The sequence below is a fragment of the Taudactylus pleione genome, unplaced genomic scaffold (assembly GCF_031769625.1).
Source record: "Taudactylus pleione unplaced genomic scaffold, aTauple2 ptg000201l, whole genome shotgun sequence".
Lineage (NCBI taxonomy): Eukaryota > Metazoa > Chordata > Amphibia > Anura > Myobatrachidae > Taudactylus > Taudactylus pleione.
In genome coordinates this window covers 28,659,923-28,682,254 of record NW_028284603.1, presented here as the reverse complement: position 1 = coordinate 28,682,254, position 22,332 = coordinate 28,659,923, and the positions used below count along the sequence as shown (strand labels likewise).

The window sequence follows — 22,332 nt, the reverse complement described above, 5'->3', positions numbered from 1 at the left end:
CTTCGTTTGCCCCCAGCCCATGTCACCTTCTGCCCCCAGCCCCATCACCTTCCTCTGCCCCTTCATCCTCCTCTATCCCCAGCCCCCATCACCTTCCTCTGCCCCAGCCCGTCACCTACTGCCTCCAACCCCCATCACCTTCCTCTGTCCCTTCATCTTCCTCTATCCCCAGCCCCGATCGCCTTCCTCTGCCCCAGCCCATGTCACCTATTGCCCCAAGCCCATGTCACCTTCTGCCCCTTCACCTTCCTGTGCCCCCAGCCGATGTCACCTTCTTCCTCTGCCACCAGCCCCTATCAGCTCCCTATGCCCTCTTCACCTTCTTCCGTATCCGGGTCCCATCATCTTCCCCTTCCGCAGCCCCTATTCCTCTACCATCCCCTCAACACCGCAGCATGCATGACATGTGGTGACGTGAGCTATGACGTCACGCCGCCGCATTGCGTAAATGTTAGACCCGGGCTGCAGCTGAGCCACCTGGAAGAGCCCAGTGCTGCCCGGGCCAGGCTACAAGGGACTTGGAGCTGGGGCTGGCCGGCTGCTATGGCGCCCACCGGCTGGAACAGCGACTGCTGTCCGCAGCCCCGTTTTGTGCCCTTCCTGTCCTCGAGGCCTGGTACGGGTGTCCCCTTAGTCCCCCCCTGTCGCCGGGCCTGCCTCCATGTGTCACTCCAACCCCCTCCCTTGCCATTCCAGCCCACATTCATGTGTCATTGCAGCCCCCATGCCACTGCAGCGGCCCCTCATGTGTCACTCCAGCCACAAGGAGTTATCTTAACAATCATTTTTCACAGAACACTGCTTTGAAAGTAACTAATCCTTCATAATATAACAGTCACTTTGGTGTGGTGAATAGGTGAAAGTGGGTGGTTTCTGCATAGAATTATATGTATTTATGTACTTTGCCTATATACATATAGCTGACTTACATATGATAGTTAACTTGTTTGCATGTTTAATAGAAGGTTGTGTTGGTTAAGTAGTGTCCCTGGAAATCTGGTTATTGGTTGTGGGGGAATTGCCCACATACCCTGGGTTAAAATGTGTAGTAAGAGCAGGTCAGCAGCCACCACTATTACCAGAGGTAAAAATGGAATTTCAACATAGGTTTCACAAACCATACACTTTTCACCTCAGCTACGAAACATAATCCAAAGTACTTGATACTAAAATCTAGCATCCTCTCTTTTACACCCTTCTCATGTCCCTCAGTACTCAACCACACACCAAAATGATATCTTATTATTTCACATCCACATTAATCATGCCCACTCCCTGCAAACTACTCCCTCCAATATAATAACTTTCCTTATCTCCAACATCTGTAAGCCCTACCGTGTGATATTTGACGTGTTATGCACATAGCAATGTCTGCTTGTGTATCTTTGTTATATGCGGAACTTCGACACCACACTGCAGACTTATGGGAAGTATTATATATAGAAACAATAATATTGATATATAACAATAATTTTCTATTATACAGTATATATACTAGTAACTAGGACAAAGTCTGCCTCCCACCCACCCCCTGCTCTGTCTGTCCGTGCACCTCTTTTAGCTGCTCCTCGGTCTGTCTGCTCCTAATCCTATCCCCCACCCCTTCACTCTGTCTTGTCCTTAAGGGTTAATACAGTCTGAAAACAAATGATATTTGCTGCAGTACAAATGCAGGTTGCAATTCAAGTTTGATTAATAACAAGACAAAACACAAACAGAGGGCCTGATTCAGTACAGATCGCAACTGCGTTCTTAGCTGTGTAATCATACGCAATGCAACTGCGGAAATATGCTAATGCCTGCCACAGCTCAGCCGGCATAGAGACGTCCACTACTGCTTTCTCACATCCGTAATACCTCGCAGTCCTGCGTATACAACGGTGCTATCAAAGCACATCGGCCCGTCACGCACAGAAGGTCTGACCAGTAGCAGAAACTGCAAGTCTCGTCGCACGCAGTGAGTACTCAAGCTGTGTATGCAATCACAATTAATGCACACCTATGCAACTGCGTTCAAACGGACAGACACGCCTGCGGTGCATATGCATGCACAGTGCTGAACAATCGGCCGATCTGCATATGTAGACAATTATAGATCAGGTGCGCTCTCTTCCTCAGACTAATGATTAAACTGGTGGGATCACCACTCACCTCTATGTTAATATTAACAAACTGACACACGGTAGTGCTAGTCCAATGAGCGCTCAATCATATGTGCTGTAGCTTAAAAGATGTTCGTAATCAACCATCTTGCATGCAAAATCATGTGGCTTTCCCTACATTGATACAATAATCTTTGTATAAAGTGCAATAAAGCGAATTAGAATTCTAATAACAACTGTAATTTATTCAATAAAAAGATCACATTGTACTAGTGCAGTAATTAATGGAACATAAGTCTAAGGTCTAAAATATAATAATTATAATCACTGCACTCTAACTATTACAGTATAACACATCTAAGTGAAATAATTAAGACAGGGGTAATAGGCACTGACACAGGGGTGAGTGAGTGGGAATTGGAGCAAAAATAGGAAAAAATTATAAATTATAAAATCATGCGCATGTAGAATATAGTTAAAAATAAGGAAAGAGGGGGGGTTTAAAAAGTTAAATAAAAATAAATAAAGATACTATGATGAAAGATTAAAATGGAATAATTGTATGGGATATAAATAGATGTATATAATTTATATCAGGAATGTTTATATCCGACCTTCCAGCAATCACTTGTCAGTTCATGGGTATGTCCAGTTACTGTTGGTGAAGAAGTACTTTATGTGTATGTTATGCTTGGAATGGCTACACCCCTATTCCCTCCTTCGGTATAGCGGTGAACACCAGCTCTGCAGTAGCCGCGGTCCATCCAGGGCCAGCTTCACCACTACCAGAGGTGCCACCGTAAAGATCTCTGGAGATGATCAGGGGCCTTTCCGCTAGGTACTAACACCTGGGACCAACCGCTAGTGATGGTAGTGTGGTCAGATAATTACTGTCTCACTGTGGTATGTGTTACTGGGGTAACTGTCCTCTGCTGTACATGGTGTGTGCCGGCTGTAACCACTCCACTGCCGGGACCGAGAGGACTCCTCTGTGAGCGGCAGTGTGCGGATATGGGGCCGCGACCACACATAACTATTAGACACAGGGCTAAGTGACTTATCGGTCGGTGGGCTCATGCGATCATCAACGGGCGATCTGTGCTGAGCGTGCTAACTTCTGGCGACTGGTGGCGGCAGACGTACGTGGCGGATGTGGGATTACATTCCATCTTGTGTTGATGGTTCCCCGAAGTATGAGAAAGAGTGTGGCTGTCCAGATATCTCATGGGTGTCTCCAACGCCCCATATGTATTACTATATATACTATTGGTATATAAATTATTTACCATTCTTTCCTTTATTTAACGTCAAAGGTGTCACTTGCCTTTCGTTTACGAGGTATGGCTATTAAATAATGAAACTGATAATGTATTTAAACATAAATTATAGTAAGTAAATGTTAACTCCGTTCCCCTTCTATGTACTGCCTTGTGCATCCACACACTGCTGCATTCTTATTTTCATTGGTCAAAGCCGTACTGTAGCTCATTATCTGTCAGCTATCTGAACAGCACCATAGTTTTTCTTGTATACCTCTGTAACTAATGCAAAACGGGTTCCCTTAAGTACAGATTTGACTTTAGGGAAAAGAAAGAAGTCACATGGTGCTAGGTCTGGCGAGTATGGAGGGTGTTCTAGCACTGCAATCTGTTTCTCAGCCAAACACTGCATCACAGAGAGAGCTGTATGGGCTGGTACGTTGTTGCATTGTCCTGATGGAGGATAAAACAATTTTTTCACAACTCCGGCCTCTTTCTTCTGATTCTTTACCTCAAAGTTGCTAGAACATTTTTGTAGTAATGTTGTAGTAATGTTGATTCACTGTTGCGCCTTCTGGTACCCAGTCTTCCAAAATAACACTCTTGATATAAAAAAAAACAATTAACATGGCTTTGAATTTGGATTTGCTTTTGACGTCCTTTCTTCATTGTTGGCGATGGTGTTTTCCAGTGCATAGACTGGCGTTTTGTCTTAGGATAGTACTGGAAGACCAATGTTTCATCACAGATAATAACGTTATCTAAAAAAATGTGAATCCACTTGAATTTGTTCCAAAATGTCTGTACAAATTCGCTTTCGATTTTCTTTTCTGCTCGGAAGTGAGAAGCCTTGGAACCATCTTAGTACAAACTTTTGTAATGTTAAGATCTTGATGCAAAACTTGCCTAACAGTTTCTTTGTCAATGTTTACCATTTTGTCACTAAATCTTTTGTGCCCCTTTTATTCGTATTAGAATTGTAGAAATAAGTCCAACTTTCTGGCTAAATTCTGTCAGTAACTTGACAGTATTGCTGTTCCCCAGTAACAGCACGCCCAAGCTTTCTCTGGCCTGAGAGCTGGAGACTGTGGCTAGCTGGGTGCCAGTAAGCCAGGGTGCAACATCATTGGTGATGAGCAAGAGATTTCTCTGTTGGCCGCTTGGATATCGGTCCAGAAGATATAGAATCATGCTTTATTAAGGAAAGAGATAATACTGGAAGCCAATGCACTGATTGTATCACTATATAAATTAACAAAAGAGGAATGGATGGCAGAAATGCTGGAACAAGGGAGAGGAAGGAAAGGTACCTGTCTTTGGGTTCCAAGAGCCCAGTTACAAGAAGGGTGGATTGTTCTTCATCCTCTACCATCAATATCAAATGTATTTCCTCAACTAACTATGCATTGTTTTCCCACAAGCACCACATTGTAACTGTCTTCTGATGATCTGTCATGTATGTAAAAGTTATGTGAAGTTGCAGAAGATGTTCATACAAAATTGCCTGTGTACAATAAACAAGATGGATTCCACAACCGGCAGTCTGTCTTAAGGGCTCCGAAACAGTAAACACTTTTGGTTACAATTCTGAAGTTTGCCTAATTTCTGTGAGTGGCTCCAGGAGATGTTCGCTGAATCAATAGAATATCCAAAACCAAATAAAGTTAATTAAGGTAATATATTCAGCAGAATGAATATAGTAGAGTATGGCAGAATACTCTTTATATTAGCTGGTACATCAGTGACTCAAGACTTGTGAAAAAGATGAAATTTAAAAGAAGACATGTTATCAACATGAACTACCACCTTATCCTTTATCTATGGTGGCCATAGTGATGTCAGGTCTATGCTACAGTGTGGGATGAACAAACAACATGAGGGTATTCAGGGGCAGCACGAAGGTAATGTGTGGATGACAGCTGGGTGAATTATTTGCATGCCTTCACTCTGAGATTGCAGAGTGTTTTATTGTACTGTTAACAAGCAGCCAAAATGTAACAAATTATGTAATTTAAAGTTTTAGAGATATACGCAATGAAAACTAGTAATCATTGATGAACATGTAGTACAGTACTGTCTTGGGTTTTCATACATTTTAATCCTGCAAACTCTTGTCACTGTTTTCACATGAGCCTCCCAACTGTACCTGTACACATAGGGCTTATGCAAATTGGGCAATTACTGTATGAAGTGTTTACAAGTATGTAAAATAACTAAAACAATTCATATATTATATGGGAACTTTTGTAGACGTGGAAAACTTACCACCCTCTTGTAAGCACAAAAAATAGATGAAAAGCTCAACAGACAAGGGAAACCATGTTCTCATTCTGTGTAATGCACTAAATAAAATTATACCACTGTAGCTCAAAAAAAATAATAATTATTATTAAATAAATAAATAAAAGCACCAACCTCCATATGCCAGTGAAGCTGTGCATTGTGCTGACACAGCGTGGTAACGCCGGTGCATTCAGACCATCCAACTGCACAATAAGCACCGGAAGTCCATAGAGAACCAAATACTTCACATAAAAAAATAGCACCTGAGCTAAGGCTAGACCCCCTAAAAGACAAAACAAAAAGCACATCCTAAAAATTGGATATTTGCTGCTAACAGTAAGTGTAGTAAAATACAATGACTTAAAGACGAATGTACAGTTAGGCAGTCTCTGAAGTGGTGCCCAGGAGGAGAGCATTTCCTTATACACTAAAGATTCTGGGCCTGATTTAAACTCGCTCGTAAGCGGCCGGTCGTTTGCTCTGAGCGATGTTTGCACAACTGCGCATGCTTATGGGTCGCAATGCGCATGCGCAAACCAGTCAATGCGGTCGGAAATAGTGCGCTCGTAAAACAGCGAGGGGCTGCTAATTTGATTGACAGAATGTACCGTTTGTGGGTGGTAACAGGGGAAGGTGCTTGAAAACAGGGGAGTGGAGATCCGAAACCAGGCGTGCCTAACGGTCAAAAGGGCGTTTAATGGGAGTGCATAATTAGTAAAGGAGCGTCATCGAACGCGTCACTTGGTTGTCTTTTAGCCTGAACTGCTTGCAGTGATAGCGGTAAAAAAATCCTACCACAACCACTGCGAGCAGTTCTGATGCCTTTCGATGTTCCCGATTAATCTAATAAATACCGGAGATTACGTGTGATGCGAACGGCAAAGGGGCGTCTTTACAAAATAGTGAGCGCATTTTTCGAATGCTCGCTCAGACATAGAGGCGTCAACACACCGCAAAGAGCGAGCGCTCAATTTATATATGCGGCACCTTTTTTAGAACGACCGTCCGCAAATAGCGTCCAGCTCTGAATCAGGCCCTCTGTTCACAGCCTTTATAAACAGATATAAAGCTCTTAAGATACTTTCCTCCTTTTTTAATAAGTGACAATTAAAATATTTGGTTCTTTATATCTGCCTTAACTGTAAATAATATTGATATGATTAGGGAAACATCACTGTGGGGGAGATGTACCAAGCCAAGAGAGAAATAAAAGTGGAGAAGCTGCCCAAAGCAACCAATCCGCTTCTACAGTATCTGCCGTTTATCTAGCACAGTTTATGGAATAACAGTTAGAAGTCGTTTGGTTGCTTTCCGCAACCTCTCCACTTTATCTCTCTCCAAAGTTTGATACATCTCCCCACACACTGGTGGCAGCCATTTTATGGGCTAAAGATGCGTGGGTTATTTTACAAAAAAACAAAGAGAAAAACAAATATAGTGTACACTGTGTGAGTCCAAAAACATACATTCAATATGATCTATGCTCACCAATTCTTGAATGTAATTGACCTTTGGATAATGTTGCACCATTACCCACTGGTGATTGCAGATTGCACTGGTGGCTTTCAAACCTTCTGGTAGGTGTTACAGGAAAAACAACATAGGGCCTGATTCAGTAAGGAACGCAAGACTGCGTATATGTCCGCACCGCATTTGCGAATATCAGCGGTGCTATTTAAATGTGTGCATTCACATTGCGTATGCAGTCTGACATAAGGACGCCCACTTCCCCTTACTCACATCCGTATACTAGGGCAACATAGCAAATTAATCGGTAACATCAGACCCATACGCACAGTTAAGGAAGTCCAGACTTCACTCAGAAATTGCTTACTTCTGCGCACGCTATGAGTACTCAGGAGGCGTCTGTTATCGCAGTGGATCAGTTATGCACGCCCATGCAACGGCGTTGAGACGCACTGGCACACCTGTGTTCGCCCGACCCCCCCCCCCCGTTACCACCCGCAAACGGCCCTGTCAATAGCTCTGTACACAGTCAGCGTAAACTCTACGTACGTAATTCTGACCGCAGTGTCTGGCTCGTGCACGGTGCGATGCACACGCAGTGCGAATTAATCGACCGACGTGTATACCCAACTTCGTTCCTTGCTGAATCAGGCCTAAAGTGTCTACTGTCGCATATGGTGAATCGGATCAAAGAAATCCTTCAGGATCGTACTCACCCTTTATAAATATGTTATTTGCCTTGGGCATTCATTTATAATCCCAATGTCCGCCAGTTTAATAGTAGTGGAATAAAGTCCTGTTATCTTATTACAGAGAGGTATAAAAACTTAAATAACCTAGAGTGCCAGGGAGTTCCCAATGTTCAATTAGGGATGGTCCTCCCAATTTAAAAAGAGACAATCAACATAACTAAAAAAAATACTATGTATTAGGTGAAGAGACTTCAATCTTAAAGCATAAAATAACTGTAACTAACATAAGTATTATAATAAGGACAAAAAATACTAAAAACAAAATATAAAATATTATGAGATAGAATTTAAGAAATGCAGGGGTGAATGGGAAAGTAGTATACTGTGAATTCCTATTTTTTTGGTAAAATATCCCACACTCCTTGAGACTAAAGGTTGAAGAAAGAAATCTTCCAGGAACTTATTGGTTGAGTTCCAAAAGTTCGAGCTATATACTAGAGCTATATAACCTCCGTTTGACCTTTTTGATTGGCGCAAGTTATATTCACTGCTCATTTTGTGGGCTAAACCATTATCCATTAGGAAGCAGCCGATCAATTCAGCAGGAACTAGAAACATCAAATTTAATTGCTCCCCATGCCATTACCGTTGTGGTGGTTGTATCTGTATATATACAACCACCTTATACCTCATGGTACAGTACAGCCATGCCCTCAATCCACCCATCACCTTCCAGTTGCTTATGCAAATTTCTGCTTCTCTACCTGTAAACAGAAACCTCCAATACCTTATTAGAACCCCCACACTAACTTTGATTTTTAAGTGGTACATCTTTTTTACTTCCCTGGCCTTTAGCCCCTGATCCCCCCAGCTAGCTTCAGGTTAGAGGGTAAGAGGACCCTAATCCTCTAACGAAACAGTCCAAAGACCCAAGGCCTAGCAGTGCTGTGTGGCAGCTTTTGTGTGACAAAGGTGATAGAGGTATTTCCTGCAGGTATATCCTGCATTTCCATATAGATATACAACACTGATGCCTAGAAAGGGCTGACTTTGCGAACAACAATAATAAATTGCAAGAATGTGACTGTTCAGCACGTTAGTAATACAGCATTAAGGAAGCAATCATCTGCCTTCTCTGCTAATATTTGTCTTCTGCAGGTACGATCCGCACAGCGCTCTCTGTAAAATGCCATTAGGTTGGCTGATTTGTGTTTTTCACAGCGTATCAGATGCCAAACATTTTATCATTTTCTTCTTATCATAATGATGCAGGACAGAAAACACCCCACAAATAGATGACTTTGTTTGCATCTCATTACCATTTAGATTGATATTCAGAGCGTACTTTCATGAAGCAACAATGGCTTCTTCAAGTAGTCTCTATTGTCATTTCTGTCATCTATAAGATTGTTAAAATACAATTTGGAAAGCTTCTAGCTAAAGGTATCTTAGGTCTCATTGTTTAATTTTATTTTTTTACTGTAGTGTTTCTATTAGTGTATGAATTTAAATGAGATAAAAAAAATACCACGTTATGACAATAGTTGGGTAATTTAGCCCCCAGCGAGGACACTTAGTAATGTAAGCTACACCGATATTACTGCGAGTTATATATGATATTAGGATGTATTAAAAGATTAGACATTCTAAAAACACTGTATCAGACAAAAGTGATATAACAATATCATAACTCCGGACAGTCACTAGTTTCTTAGTTATGACCTACTTAGAAAAAGGTATATAAAGGGATTGGGGCATGGTTTGGGCTGATTGGGGGCATGGCATAATTTCTGCAGATTGAACAATAGTGAAATACGTTAGCGCACAGTAGCTTAGAGCATGTTATCGAGATAGTCATTCTGACTTTTGATCTAATATTTTCTTCTATAAAACAATGTATGGCAATAGTTCGTTCATTTTCATGAATCACAATGCTCTAGAGAGCATCAACTTTTTTTTCATGGCACCCCTAGGCCAAAAGTTTATTATTGAGAAATTAAGAAAAAAATTATAAAAGTAAGTAAATTGTGCTTATATGTCATCCTTGGGTTCACTTATGTGGTGGTGGTGGACAGGGTTGGGCTTCGGCTTCTACACATTTTATTATGGACAGCCACAAGCACTGGTTTTGTCCGTAAATAATTTTATTTGGTCCCGAACCACCATCCCATGGGACCCCTGCAATTGCCCCCTTCTCTCCAGTACCGTGAAAGTAACATCCACATGAATGTTAGGAACCAAAGTTTGCCAGAAGAACATTGCCCAGAGCATCACACTGCCTCCGACGGCTTGCATTCTTCCCATAGTGCATACTGGTGCCATCTCTTCCCCAGGAAAACAAAGCACACACACAGCCATCCACATGATGTAAAAGAAAATGTGATTCATCAGACTAGGTCACCTTCCATTGCACTATGGTCAAGTTCTGATGCTCACGTGCCCTTTGTAGGTGCTTTCAGCTGTGGTCAAGGGTTAGCATGGGCACTCTGACCGGTCTGTGTCGGCACAGCCCATACGCAGCAGGCTGTAATGTATTGTGTGTTCTACCAATCCGTAAACCTCCCGTTTTGATACAGATCCATATAGGTTCCTTAATTAGGTGAAAACATTATTGCTACATGCAAGTTACCCTATACACTCTGCCGAGTGTGCACTATACTCTATGGTTACTCTCCATTTGAATAAACAGTGTTTGTCTACAGTTTATGTTCAATTTTGAATTTGGATACAAAGTTGCAGTTCAGAGGTGTGCTACTCCATTGGTTCACTGCAGCTGAGGGCATTATTATTACTAAGTACTGGGGCTGGGACCTAAATAATGTATGGTGAGCACTCCTGTCATTTATGTGTTTTCAGGGCTGTGACCAGAGGAGTGCAGAGCTCTGTTGGCGCCACCGCCACTCACCCACAGCTCCTGCATCTGGCTAGCGGGGTGCCTGTAACGGCACCCTGCTTCCAGAATCTCTGCAGCAATGCCACCTGGAGCGTCTTTAGAACACTCCAGATGGTCACAACGCTACCCTTACAGCACCCCGGTACAACCTCAGGATGCTCCAGGAATTGCTGTAAAACCCGCTCCTGGCACCGGATGCAGGCCACGCCCCCTCCACGTGACTTCATACGGAGGGAGAGTGGCCTGCACCGGGCGCCGGGAGAGCTAGCCACAGCACTGTGTATTTTATACAGGTATATAATAGGGATATAAATTCCCTCATCTTATTCTTATACTGTGCTGTTGATAGTGATTTTATTGTTGGCTATTCAAAGTACACTTTATAGTTTAACATTTGGCTCATTATAAGCAATAAATATTGTATTTATTATACTGAGTATTTAGTACAATTGTGTTTGCAGCGCCACCCAAATTCTTTTCTATTCTATTTTCCTTTCTACTATAGCTAGCATTAATTTTTTCAGCAGTAGCTCTTCTATGGTATAGAACCAGAGAGACCAGCCTTCCTTCCCCACATCAATGAGCCATGGGCACCCCTGACCCTGCTGCCGGGTCACTGATTGTTCTTCCTTGGACCACTTTTGGTAGGTAATAAACAATGCATACCGGGAACACCCCACAAGACTTCTCGTTTTGGAGATGCTCTGACCCAGTCATTTTCCAATCACAATTTGGCCCTTGTCAAAGTCGCTCAGATCCTTACACTTGACCATTTTTCTTGCTTCTAACACATCACCTTCAAGAACTGAGTGTTCACTTGCTGCCTAATATATCCCACCCCTTGACAGGGGCAATTATAACACTCCGCTTGTAAGTGGTTTTAAAGTTGTGGCTGAACGGTGTGTATACTCGAATATGTGTGTGTGTATATTATAAGGGAGCGGCCGTGCCCTTATATTAAGGCTGAATCTAATACAGTAAACAGAAGTTTCCCATAGAGAATTCAGAAGAGGGGAGCATGGTGTTTAAGGGGCTACACCTCAAAAGCTATTCAACGTACTAAGCTGAAATTTGGCATGGACGGGTAGAACTGTCGCTCAGTGCTACATACCAAATTTCAGGGCAAAAAAATAAGAATTTGGGAGTAATCTAAAGTGTAAACTGTCAGTTTTTTCTGTAACTTTCAGTTAGGATCACTTTTTTGCTGTAGTCTATGAGGGATTTTTGAGAAAGCATAACTCAGGGCAGAGGATGAATTTAGACTTGGGGTTTGTTTTGTTAGGTAACTCTTTTTCCAGGGTAGGAGCTTTTGGGGTTCAGGTAATTGAGAAAGTTACAGTTTTTAAACTATTACCTCACAAATGCCCCATTATATAGATATTGAGCTTCAACTTGTTGCGCAGCCTGAATGGGTTGCCTCCAGCAGGGGGTGTACTGTGGCTTCACTTGGGTGCACAGAGATAGCGCTCCTTTGCGGGAGTTAGCGGCGGTGAGACCTGGGGGAGAAAGCGGGCGTTAGCAGCAGCTGGTAGCCGTCGGAGGTAGAGGGCGTAAGCGGAGGCGGCGGGGACCCGGCTTAGATGCAGCCATTGGAGGCGGGACCCAGCGGCGGTGGGTGCTGTGTTGGCGGCAGGCCTGGATCCAAGGGGATCCAGTCCCTGCCAATCATTCTGCAGAGTTCGGCAGAGGTGCCCAATTCAAAAGTGGCACCTCAGCGCCATTTTTTTAATTCAAAGAGTCAATCACAGCTCACGATGTCATCGCAGAGTTCAGCAGCTAATCCCATTTTAAAAATGGAGCCTCAACGATCCCCCGTCCTCTCGGCTGGCTTATATAAGCCAGCACAAGGATGCGGCATGGCGGTCCGCCAGCGGGGAGGAAGCAGTGACGAGCTCCCGAAGAAAGAAGATGCCGGAAGTCCGAGCAGGCAGCCCTGTAAAAGAACGAATTGGCCAGGCAAAGATGTCGGAAGCCCTGGCTGATCGGTGCCTGCCAAGCGAAGACAATGGAAACCCTAGGGCGCCGGCCCCATAAAAGAGCCAACTGACCGCCGCCTGCCAGGTGAAGACGTCGGAAGCCCTGGAGAGTTGGCGCCTGCCAGGCAGAGACGACGGAAGCCCTGGCGGGTGCAAAGACGACAGTAGCCCAGGGGCGGCAGCCCCATAAAAGAGCAAATTGGCCGCCGCCCGCCAGCAGATGTTGGAACTCACTGGTGGATTGGACCCCCACCAGGCGAAGATGACAGAAGCCCTAGCGGGCAAAGACAACGGAAGCCCTGGCAGGTTGGCGCCTGCCAGGTAAAGACGTCGGAAAAGAGCAGACCCGTAAAAGAGCTTAAAGGCTGCCCACCCAAGTGAAGATGCAGTAAAATAAACTTTTAAAATATTAAAGTGAATTGTGTTTATTTCAATATTTTATTTACAGGTAGACTACAGGTTCCAGAGGTCCAATAATGCCCTGCATGCTGGTACTTGTGGTTCTCCAAGTACCAGGATGTGGGTAAGTTTTGCTGGGGTTCACCTGCAAAAGACAATATTGTTTTACACTACACTTTACACAATTAACCCTGACCCACCGCCCAGGGGTGCCGGGTATAGCGCCCGGCTATTAGCCTAGGCCTGGAGTGCCCTGGAGGGGGGAACCCTTTATTGAGGGGGTCCCCAGCTCCTCAGGGATCCCCAGCCTGGGCTGGCTAGCAGGACCGGCTAATCTGAGCCTAGTGCTGGTTTTGCTAAACACAGGGGACCCATACGTCATTTGTCCCCTGTATTTTGACAACCAGGACTGGTTCTGAAAAGCCTGGTGCTGGTAGTGCTAAATACAGGGGACCCCTATGTAGTTTGTCCCTGTATTTTCACAACCATGACCGGCTGTGAAAAGCCTGGTGCTGGTTGTGCTTTAGGCACACACCACCCAGGGGTGCCGGGGATAGCCCCGGGCTATCAGCCCAGGCTTGGTGTGCCATGGAGAGGGGGACTCCTTTATTGAGGGGGTCCCTAGCTCCCCAGGTATCTCTGGCCTGGGCAGCTTTGGCCGGGGGACCCGGTGAAAGAAATCCCCTGGCTGTGGCATTATTCCCCCGCTAGAAAGAGCTCAGTGCTGGTTATGGATAATACAGGGGACCCCTATTTATTTTGTCCCCTATACAGTATTTCCAAAACCAGGACTGACTCGGCTGAGCCCAGTGCTGGTTGTGAAAAATACAGGGGACCCATACGTAATTTTGTCCCCTGTATTCTGACAACCAGGACGGAAAAGCCCAGCGTTGGTTGTGCTAAATACAGGGGAGCCCTATGCTTTTGTCCCCTGCATTTTCACAACCAGGCAGTTAAAAACCCGGGGCTGATTGTGCATTGGGGGGCGGGGGAGACACATCCTTTTTTTTTATTTTACACATATTAAATGCATGCCCAGCACCAGTGAGCTGCTCAATCGCCCGCTATTGCCCCTGTGCACTGCCCCGCTGCTGCCACTGCTCTGCACCCCTGCTGCTGCCACTGCCCCGCACTCCTGCAGCCCGCCCCCACAGCAGTCTTTCCCTCTGCACCCCCAAAACACCTGTTTACCTGTTACCTCCTCCACTCGTGCTAGTATACCATTTTGTTGCCCTTCTGGATTGCTGTCACTCACAAAATGGTGGAGCTGCTAATTCACAGAATTGTGTGCTCATTAGAATACACACATGGGAAGGCTAAGGGCAGTCTGTTTTAGCGGGGCGCTGCTAAAAGGGCATGGAAAATTTAGTAATTTTTCAAATTGGGCATGGCGCGCTAAAACAGCCTAGCGGGAACACTATTATATATACATATATACAGTATTTAGAAAAGAAGGTAATCAAAAGGGACTTTAAAATAAAACTTATCGTATGCAAAATACATTTTACATCATAGTTAATGAGAGATTCAGGAAGCGAAGGCCTGATTCAGACCCGGACACTAAGCCGCGAATGCTCGCTATGGGCGATTGTCGCCCGTCTGCGCATGCATCAAAATATGCATGCGCGAACCAGTCACTGCGTCTGGGAATCGTGCGCTCGTAATACACAGACTGGACACTACTTTGAGTGACGCATAGTGCCGTTTGTGGGTGGTAACAGGGGAAGGTGCTTGTGAACAGGGGAGTGGTGGTGCGAACGCAGGTGTGTCTGGGCATCAAAACAGAGTCTAATGGGCGTCCATAATTAGCATGGAGGAATCATTGTACATGTCACTAGGTTGTATTCAGCCTGTCGTGATCGCAGTGGTTGCGGCGGGGTAGGCTTTACCTCAAGCGCTGCATGCAGCTCTGATGGCTGTCAATGTTACTGATTAAATCCTACACTTCCTGTAGATGACGTGTGCTAAGAAAGAAAAGTGGGCGTCTTTATACTGGTGTGCGCTCACTCTGCCGTCGCTCTCTCTAAAACATAGAGGGCGTCCTTAAGCCAGACAGTACGTTTGCGGTATTTGCATACCTGGCCCCTGACAGCTGCGAGAGGGCGCAGCTTAGCGTCCGGATCTGAATCGACCCGAGTTCCTGCTGAAAAATAGCACCGTATATATATATATATTAGGGGTGTGCACCGGCCACTTTTCGTGTTTTGTGTTTTGGTTTTGGATCTGGATCTTTCTTCGTGTTTTGGATCTGGATTGGTTTTGCCAAAACCACCCTTCCGTGTTTTGGGTTCTGGGTTTTGTGTTTTGGATCTGTATTTTTTTTTAAAAAAGCATAAAAACAGCTAAAATCACAGAATTTGTAGGTTTTTCTGCTCCTATGCTATTATTAACCTCAATAACCTTAATTTCCACTCATTTCCAGTCTATTCTGAACACCTCACACCTCACAATAGTGTTTTTATGTCCAAAACGTTGCACCGAGGTAGCTGGATGACTATGCTAAGCGACACGAGTGGGCGGCACAAACACGTGACCCATCTAGGCGTGAAACTGCATTGGCAGACAGGATGGCAGTTTGAAAAACTAGGCCCCAAACTGTACATAATGCAAAGAAAAAAAAGAGGTGCAAGATGGAATTGTCCTTGGGCCCTCCCACCCACCCTTATGTTGTATAAACAGGACATGCACACTTTAACAAACCAATCATTTCAGCGCCAGGGTCTGCCACACAACTGTGGCTGAAATGATTGGTTCGTTTGGGCCCCCACAAAACAAGCTGGCAATTAATGTGTCCCTGCACAAACTGGCTCTATGGAGGCAAGATGTCATCCTCATCCTCCTCATCCACCGATTCCTCACCCTCTTCAGTGTGTACATCCTCATCCTCACAAAGTATTAACTCGTCCCCACTTGAATCCACCACCACAGGTCCCTCTGTACCTTCTGGAGGCTGGTCTCCCTGGAAGAGCTGATAATTCATTTTGATGAACATCATCTTCTCCACATTCTGTGGAAGCAACCTCCTACGCCTTTCGCTGACAAGGTTCCCGGCTGCACTAAACACTCTTTCGGAGTACACACTGGAGGGGGGCAACTCAGGTAAAATAGAGCCAGTTTGTACAGGGGCCTCCAAATTGCCTCTTTTTCCTGCCAGTACAGGTATGGACTGTCTGCCATGCCTACTTGGATGCTGTCACCGATGTAATCCTCCACCATTCTGTCAATGGTGACAGTATCATATGCAGTGACAGTAGACATGTCAGAAATTGTTGCCAGGTCCTTCAGTCCGGACCAGATGTCCAAACTTGGTCCTGCCTGCCCTGCATCACCGCCAGCGGGTTGCTTAGGATACCTAAGTTTTTTCCTGGCAGCCCCAGTTGCAGGAGAAAATGAAGAAGGAGCCGTTGACGTGTCACGTTCCGCTTCAGCTGACAGTGTGTTCACCAGCAGGTCTTTGCACCTCTGCAGGCTTGTGTCGGCCGGAAAGAGAGACACCACATAGGCTTTAAACCTAGGATCGAGCACGGTGGCCAAAACGTAGTGGTCTGATTTCAACAGATTGACCACCCTGGAATCCTGGCAAAGCGAATGAAGGGCTTCATCCACAAGTCCCACATGCCGAGCGGAATCGCTCCGTCTTAGCTCCTCCTTCACTTTCTCCAGCTGCTTCTGCAAAAGCCTGATGAGGGGAATGACCTGACTCAAGCTGGCAGTGTCTGAACTGACTTCACGTGTGGCAAGTTCGAAGGGCTGGAGAACCTTGCACAACACGGAAATCATTCTCCACTGCGCTTGAGTCAGGTGCATACCCCCTCCTTTGCCTATGTCATAGGTGGATGTATAGGCTTGTATGGCCTTTTGCTGCTCCTCCATCCTCTGAAGCATATAGAGGGTTGAGTTCCACCGCGTCACAACCTCTTGAAAATTCTGCACCACCAAGTTTATTGTGTGAGCAAAACATGGGACGTGCTGGAATTTGCCCAGATGTAATGCCCGCACAATATTGGTGGCGTTGTCAGATATCACAAATCCCCAGGAGAGTCTAAGTGGGGTAAGCCACTGGGCGATGATTTCCCTCAGTTTCTCTAAGAGGTTGTCGGCGGTGTGCCTCTTACTGAAACCGGTGATACACAGCGTAGCCTGCCTTGTAACGAGCTGGCGTTTCTGAGATGCTGCTACTGGTGACGCTGCTGCTGTTGCTGCGTAAGGTGATACATCTACCCAGTGGGCTGTCACAGTCATATAGTCCTTAGTCTGCCCTGTTCCACTTGTCCACATGTCCGTGGTTAAGTGGACATTGTGTACAACGGCATTTTTCAGGACACTGAGGACACTTTTTCTGACGTTTCTGTACAGTCTCGGTATCGCCTGCCTAGTGAAGTGGAATCTAGACGGGATTTGGAACCGGGGACACACTACCTCCATCAATTGTCTAAATCCCACTGCACTAATGGCGGATACCGGACGCACGTCTAACACCAACATAGCAGTCAAGGCCTCAGTTATACGTTTTGCTTCAGGATGACTGCTGTCGGACTTCATCCTCCTCGCTAAGGACTGTTGGAGGGTCAATTGTTTAGTAAAAGTAGTGGTGTTCCTACTTCCTCTCTGGGATGATGAACGACTCCCAGCAGCAGCAACAGCAGCAGCGGCAGCAGTAGGCGTAGCAATGCAGGATCCTCCAGAGGAATCCCGGATAGGAGAGTCAGTCATGCCAGTGACATGGCCTGCAGGACTACTTCCGATCCTGACTAAGGAGGAAATTGACGAGGAGGGAGTTGACGGTGTGGTTTGCAGGCGCTTGGATACAACAGGACAACGGGATTTAGGTGTCCCTGGACTGCTTACGGTCTTAGCCAAAGTTTCTGAACTTGACAGTAACTTTTTATGAACGCGCTGCAGGTGCCGTATAAGGGAGGATGTTCCTAGGTGGTTGACTCCCTACCCCTACTTATTTCACCTTTACATATGGTACATATGGCAAGACAGTTGTTGTCCGGATTTGGATAGAAATATTGCCAGACCAAAGAGGTGGAATGTTTGGTCTTCTGCCCAGGCATGACCGTGATGGGCTTTTTCATCCCACGGACAACAACTGTCTCCCCCGGAGCCTGATTTAAACAAACCACATCACCATCAGAATCCTCCTCGCCAACTTCCTCCTCAGCGCCAGCTACACCAGTATCCTCATCCTGTTGTACTTCAACAGTGACATCTTCAATTTGCATATCAGCAAGTGGACTGTGGGTGCTCCTTTCAGCACTTGCAGGGGGCGTGCAAATGGTGGAAAGAGCCACCTCTTCCCGTCCAGTGCTGGGAAGGTCAGGCATCGCAACCACCACCACACTTGGACTCTCCTTGGGGATTTGTGATATCTTCTTAGAAAGCACAGTTCTTCGCTGTGCTTTTGCCAGCTTAACTCTTTTGATTTTTTTAGTGGGAGGAGGGCTTCCATCGTCATGTGAAGCTGAACCACTAGTCATGAACATACTAGGGATCGACCTTAGCCGTTCCTTGCCACTCCGTGTCGTAAATGGCATATTGGCAAGTTTACGTTTCTCTTCAGCTGATTTAAATGTCTTTTTCAAGGTCATTTTCCTGAACTTTGCCATTTGGGATTGTATGTGCCCTCTACTATGACATTGGGCATCGGCCTTGGCAGACGACGTTGATGGCATGTTATCGTCTATGTCATGACTAGTGGCAGCAGCTTCAGCACTAGGAGGAAGTGGTTCCTGTTCTTTCTCTATTTTATTTTTATCGGAGAAAGTTTGGTCCTCCATTTATGTTATATCGATTTAATATATACGTGCGGCTAAACACAGAAAATATTTTTTTTTTTGGTTTGGACTGGAGTGTACTTTGTGGGTTACAGCACCCTTTAACGGTCAAGCCAGCCGGCCCTTTACTTATGACACAGGCGCACTCTTGGCACTACTTTGTTCATGCACGTGCGGCTACTGCGCACACAATTCACAAACACAGAAAATAATTTTTTTTGGTTTGGACTGGAGTGTACTTTCGGGGGTTACAGCACCCTTTAACGGTCAAGCCAGCCGGCCCTTTACTTATGACACAGGCGCACTCTTGGCACTACTTTGTTGATGCACGTGCGGCTACTGCGCACACAATTCACAAACACAGAAAATAATTTTTTTTTGGTTTGGACTGGAGTGTACTTTCGGGGGTTACAGCACCCTTAACGGTCAAGCCAGCCGGCCCTTTACTTATGACACAGGCGCACGCTTGGCACTACTTTGTTGATGCACGTGCGGCTACTGCGCACACAATTCACAAACACAGAAAATAATTTTTTTTTGGTTTGGACTGGAGTGTACTTTCGGGGGTTACAGCACCCTTTAACGGTCAAGCCAGCCGGCCCTTTACTTATGACACAGGCGCACGCTTGGCACTACTTTGTTGATGCACGTGCGGCTACTGCGCACACAATTCACAAACACAGAAAATAATTTTTTTTTGGTTTGGACTGGAGTGTACTTTGGGGGTTACAGCACCCTTTAACGGTCAAGCCAGCCGGCCCTTTACTTATGACACAGGCGCACGCTTGGCACTACTTTGTTGATGCACGTGCGGCTACTGCGCACACAATTCACAAACACAGAAAATAATTTTTTTTTGGTTTGGACTGGAGTGTACTTTCGGGGGTTACAGCACCCTTTAACGGTCAAGCCAGCCGGCCCTTTACTTATGACACAGGCGCACGCTTGGCACTACTTTGTTGATGCACGTGCGGCTACTGCGCACACAATTCACAAACACAGAAAATAATTTTTTTTTGGTTTGGACTGGAGTGTACTTTGGGGGTTACAGCACCCTTTAACGGTCAAGCCAGCCGGCCCTTTACTTATGACACAGGCGCACGCTTGGCACTACTTTGTTGATGCACGTGCGGCTACTGCGCACACAATTCACAAACACAGAAAATAATTTTTTTTTTGGTTTGGACTGGAGTGTACTTTGGGGGTTACAGCACCCTTTAACGGTCAAGCCAGCCGGCCCTTTACTTATGACACAGGCGCACGCTTCGCACTACTTTGTTGATGCACGTGCGGCTACTGCGCACACAATTCACAAACACAGAAAATAATTTTTTTTTTGGTTTGGACTGGAGTGTACTTTGGGGGTTACAGCACCCTTTAACGGTCAAGCCAGCCGGCCCTTTACTTATGACACAGGCGCACGCTTGGCACTACTTTGTTGATGCACGTGCGGCTACTGCGCACACAATTCACAAACACAGAAAATAATTTTTTTTTTGGTTTGGACTGGAGTGTACTTTCGGGGGTTACAGCACCCTTAACGGTCAAGCCAGCCGGCCCTTTACTTATGACACAGGCGCACGCTTGGCACTACTTTGTTGATGCACGTGCGGCTACTGCGCACACAATTCACAAACACAGAAAATAATTTTTTTTTTGGTTTGGACTGGAGTGTACTTTCGGGGGTTACAGCACCCTTAACGGTCAAGCCAGCCGGCCCTTTACTTATGACACAGGCGCACGCTTGGCACTACTTTGTTGATGCACGTGCGGCTACTGCGCACACAATTCACAAACACAGAAAATAATTTTTTTTTGGTTTGGACTGGAGTGTACTTTCGGGGGTTACAGCACCCTTAAAGGTCAAGCCAGCCGGCCCTTTACTTATGACACAGGCGCACGCTTGGCACTACTTTGTTGATGCACGTGCGGCTACTGCGCACACAATTCACAAACACAGAAAATATATTATTTTTTTAGCACTTGGGGGGAGCACCCCTGATGGACAGAGCACCCCCTGGACAACACTACAGCACCTCTTTAGGACTGGGCCACTGCACAGGACTTTGGAGTGGACACAGCCCCTATGGAGAACTGACTGCACAACACAGTCCAGCCAGCCCCTATGGACTTTGAAGTAGTGGACACAGCCCCTATTAACAACAGCAGCACAGCACAACACAGCCAGCCCCTATGGACTTTGAAGTAGTGGACAACAGCAGCACTACACTACACTACACTACACAGCCCTAACTCCCACCCTCCCTCTTCACTGTCCACAGCCGAGTGAGAAAATGGCACCGACGTGGGTACCTTATATAGGATCCAAAACCCGCGAGACTCGGAAGGCGGGAAGATGACGTTTTGCCTCGATTTCAGAATCCGAGTCAGGCGGGAAAAGTCGAGCCTGACTCGGATCGGACTCGGATCGGGGGGGCTCGGGGGGGTTCGGATTTCAGAAATCCGAACCCGCTCACCCCTAATATATATATATATATATATATATTTTTATTTTTTTTTTGTGGTGAGAGGGATGGTCTTTCACCTGATTTACCCACATTCTGGTGGAATCAGCTGGAGTGAAACCTGTGCTTTCTGCTTTAGCAGTGGAGGGGTGGAATTCCAGGTTCACATTTACACAGACCTAGCTGGGATAATCACTCGAGCACAGGAAGAGCTTAAAACTCCCACACACCTGATACTCCTTGCTCCTGATGCTGGATAAGCTAGCCAGGCGATAGGCTGGGAGTGGTGGTTAGCAATAGGGTGCCAGGACCTGAAGGGTCCACAGACATTAGCACAAGGAGTGCTGAGACATTTACTTTTATGTTGTTTGCTTTTCTGTTATGTGCCTGTCAGTGGCGTAACTAAGGGGGAGGTCGAGCGGTGCTCGTGCCCTGGGCGGCATTGGACCGGCCACCATCCAGGACACAGTAACAAATGCTGCCAGTGGATAGTACACTCGTACTACCCAGATGCAGTGTTTGTTTTGGTAGGCAATAAAAGTCAGACAGCTGCTGCGCTGCACCCACTGCCGGAGGAAGGAGGAGTGGATGGTGACAGGCACAGGATTCAGGTAAGTGTTTCTCTTTTGTGTGTGTGTGGGGGGGGGGACCACTGGGGGCACTGCATAGGGGGGACTACTACTGAGGCCACTGAATAAGGGGGGACTACTACTGGGGGCATTATATAAAGGGCACTACATAGGGGGGGACTTCTACTGGGGGCACTGCATAGGGGGGACCACTACTGCGGGCACAATATCAGGGGGACTACTAGTGGGGACACTGCAAAGGGGGAACTACTACTGGGGGCACTGCATAGGGGGGACTACTACTTGGGGCTACTGGGAGCACTATATAAGGGGCACTACTGGGGGCACTGCACAGGGAGGACTACTACTAGGGGCACTGCATAGGGGGGGACCACTACTGGGGGCACTACATAGGAGGGACTACTACTGGGGCACAGCATATGGGGG

General features: G+C 46.0%; 1 protein-coding gene across 3 annotated transcripts in view; it reads right to left on the bottom strand.

Annotated features, from left to right (window-relative positions):
* Positions 1-22,332, bottom strand: part of HHAT (hedgehog acyltransferase) — a 477,149-nt gene that overhangs the window by 305,016 nt on the left and 149,801 nt on the right. For all 3 annotated transcript variants that reach the window (XM_088477541.1, XM_088477539.1, XM_088477540.1), the window contains exon 8: positions 5,777-5,927. In XM_088477541.1, the coding sequence (XP_088333667.1) occupies positions 5,777-5,927 (151 nt within the window). The remainder of the gene's footprint in view (positions 1-5,776; positions 5,928-22,332) is intronic.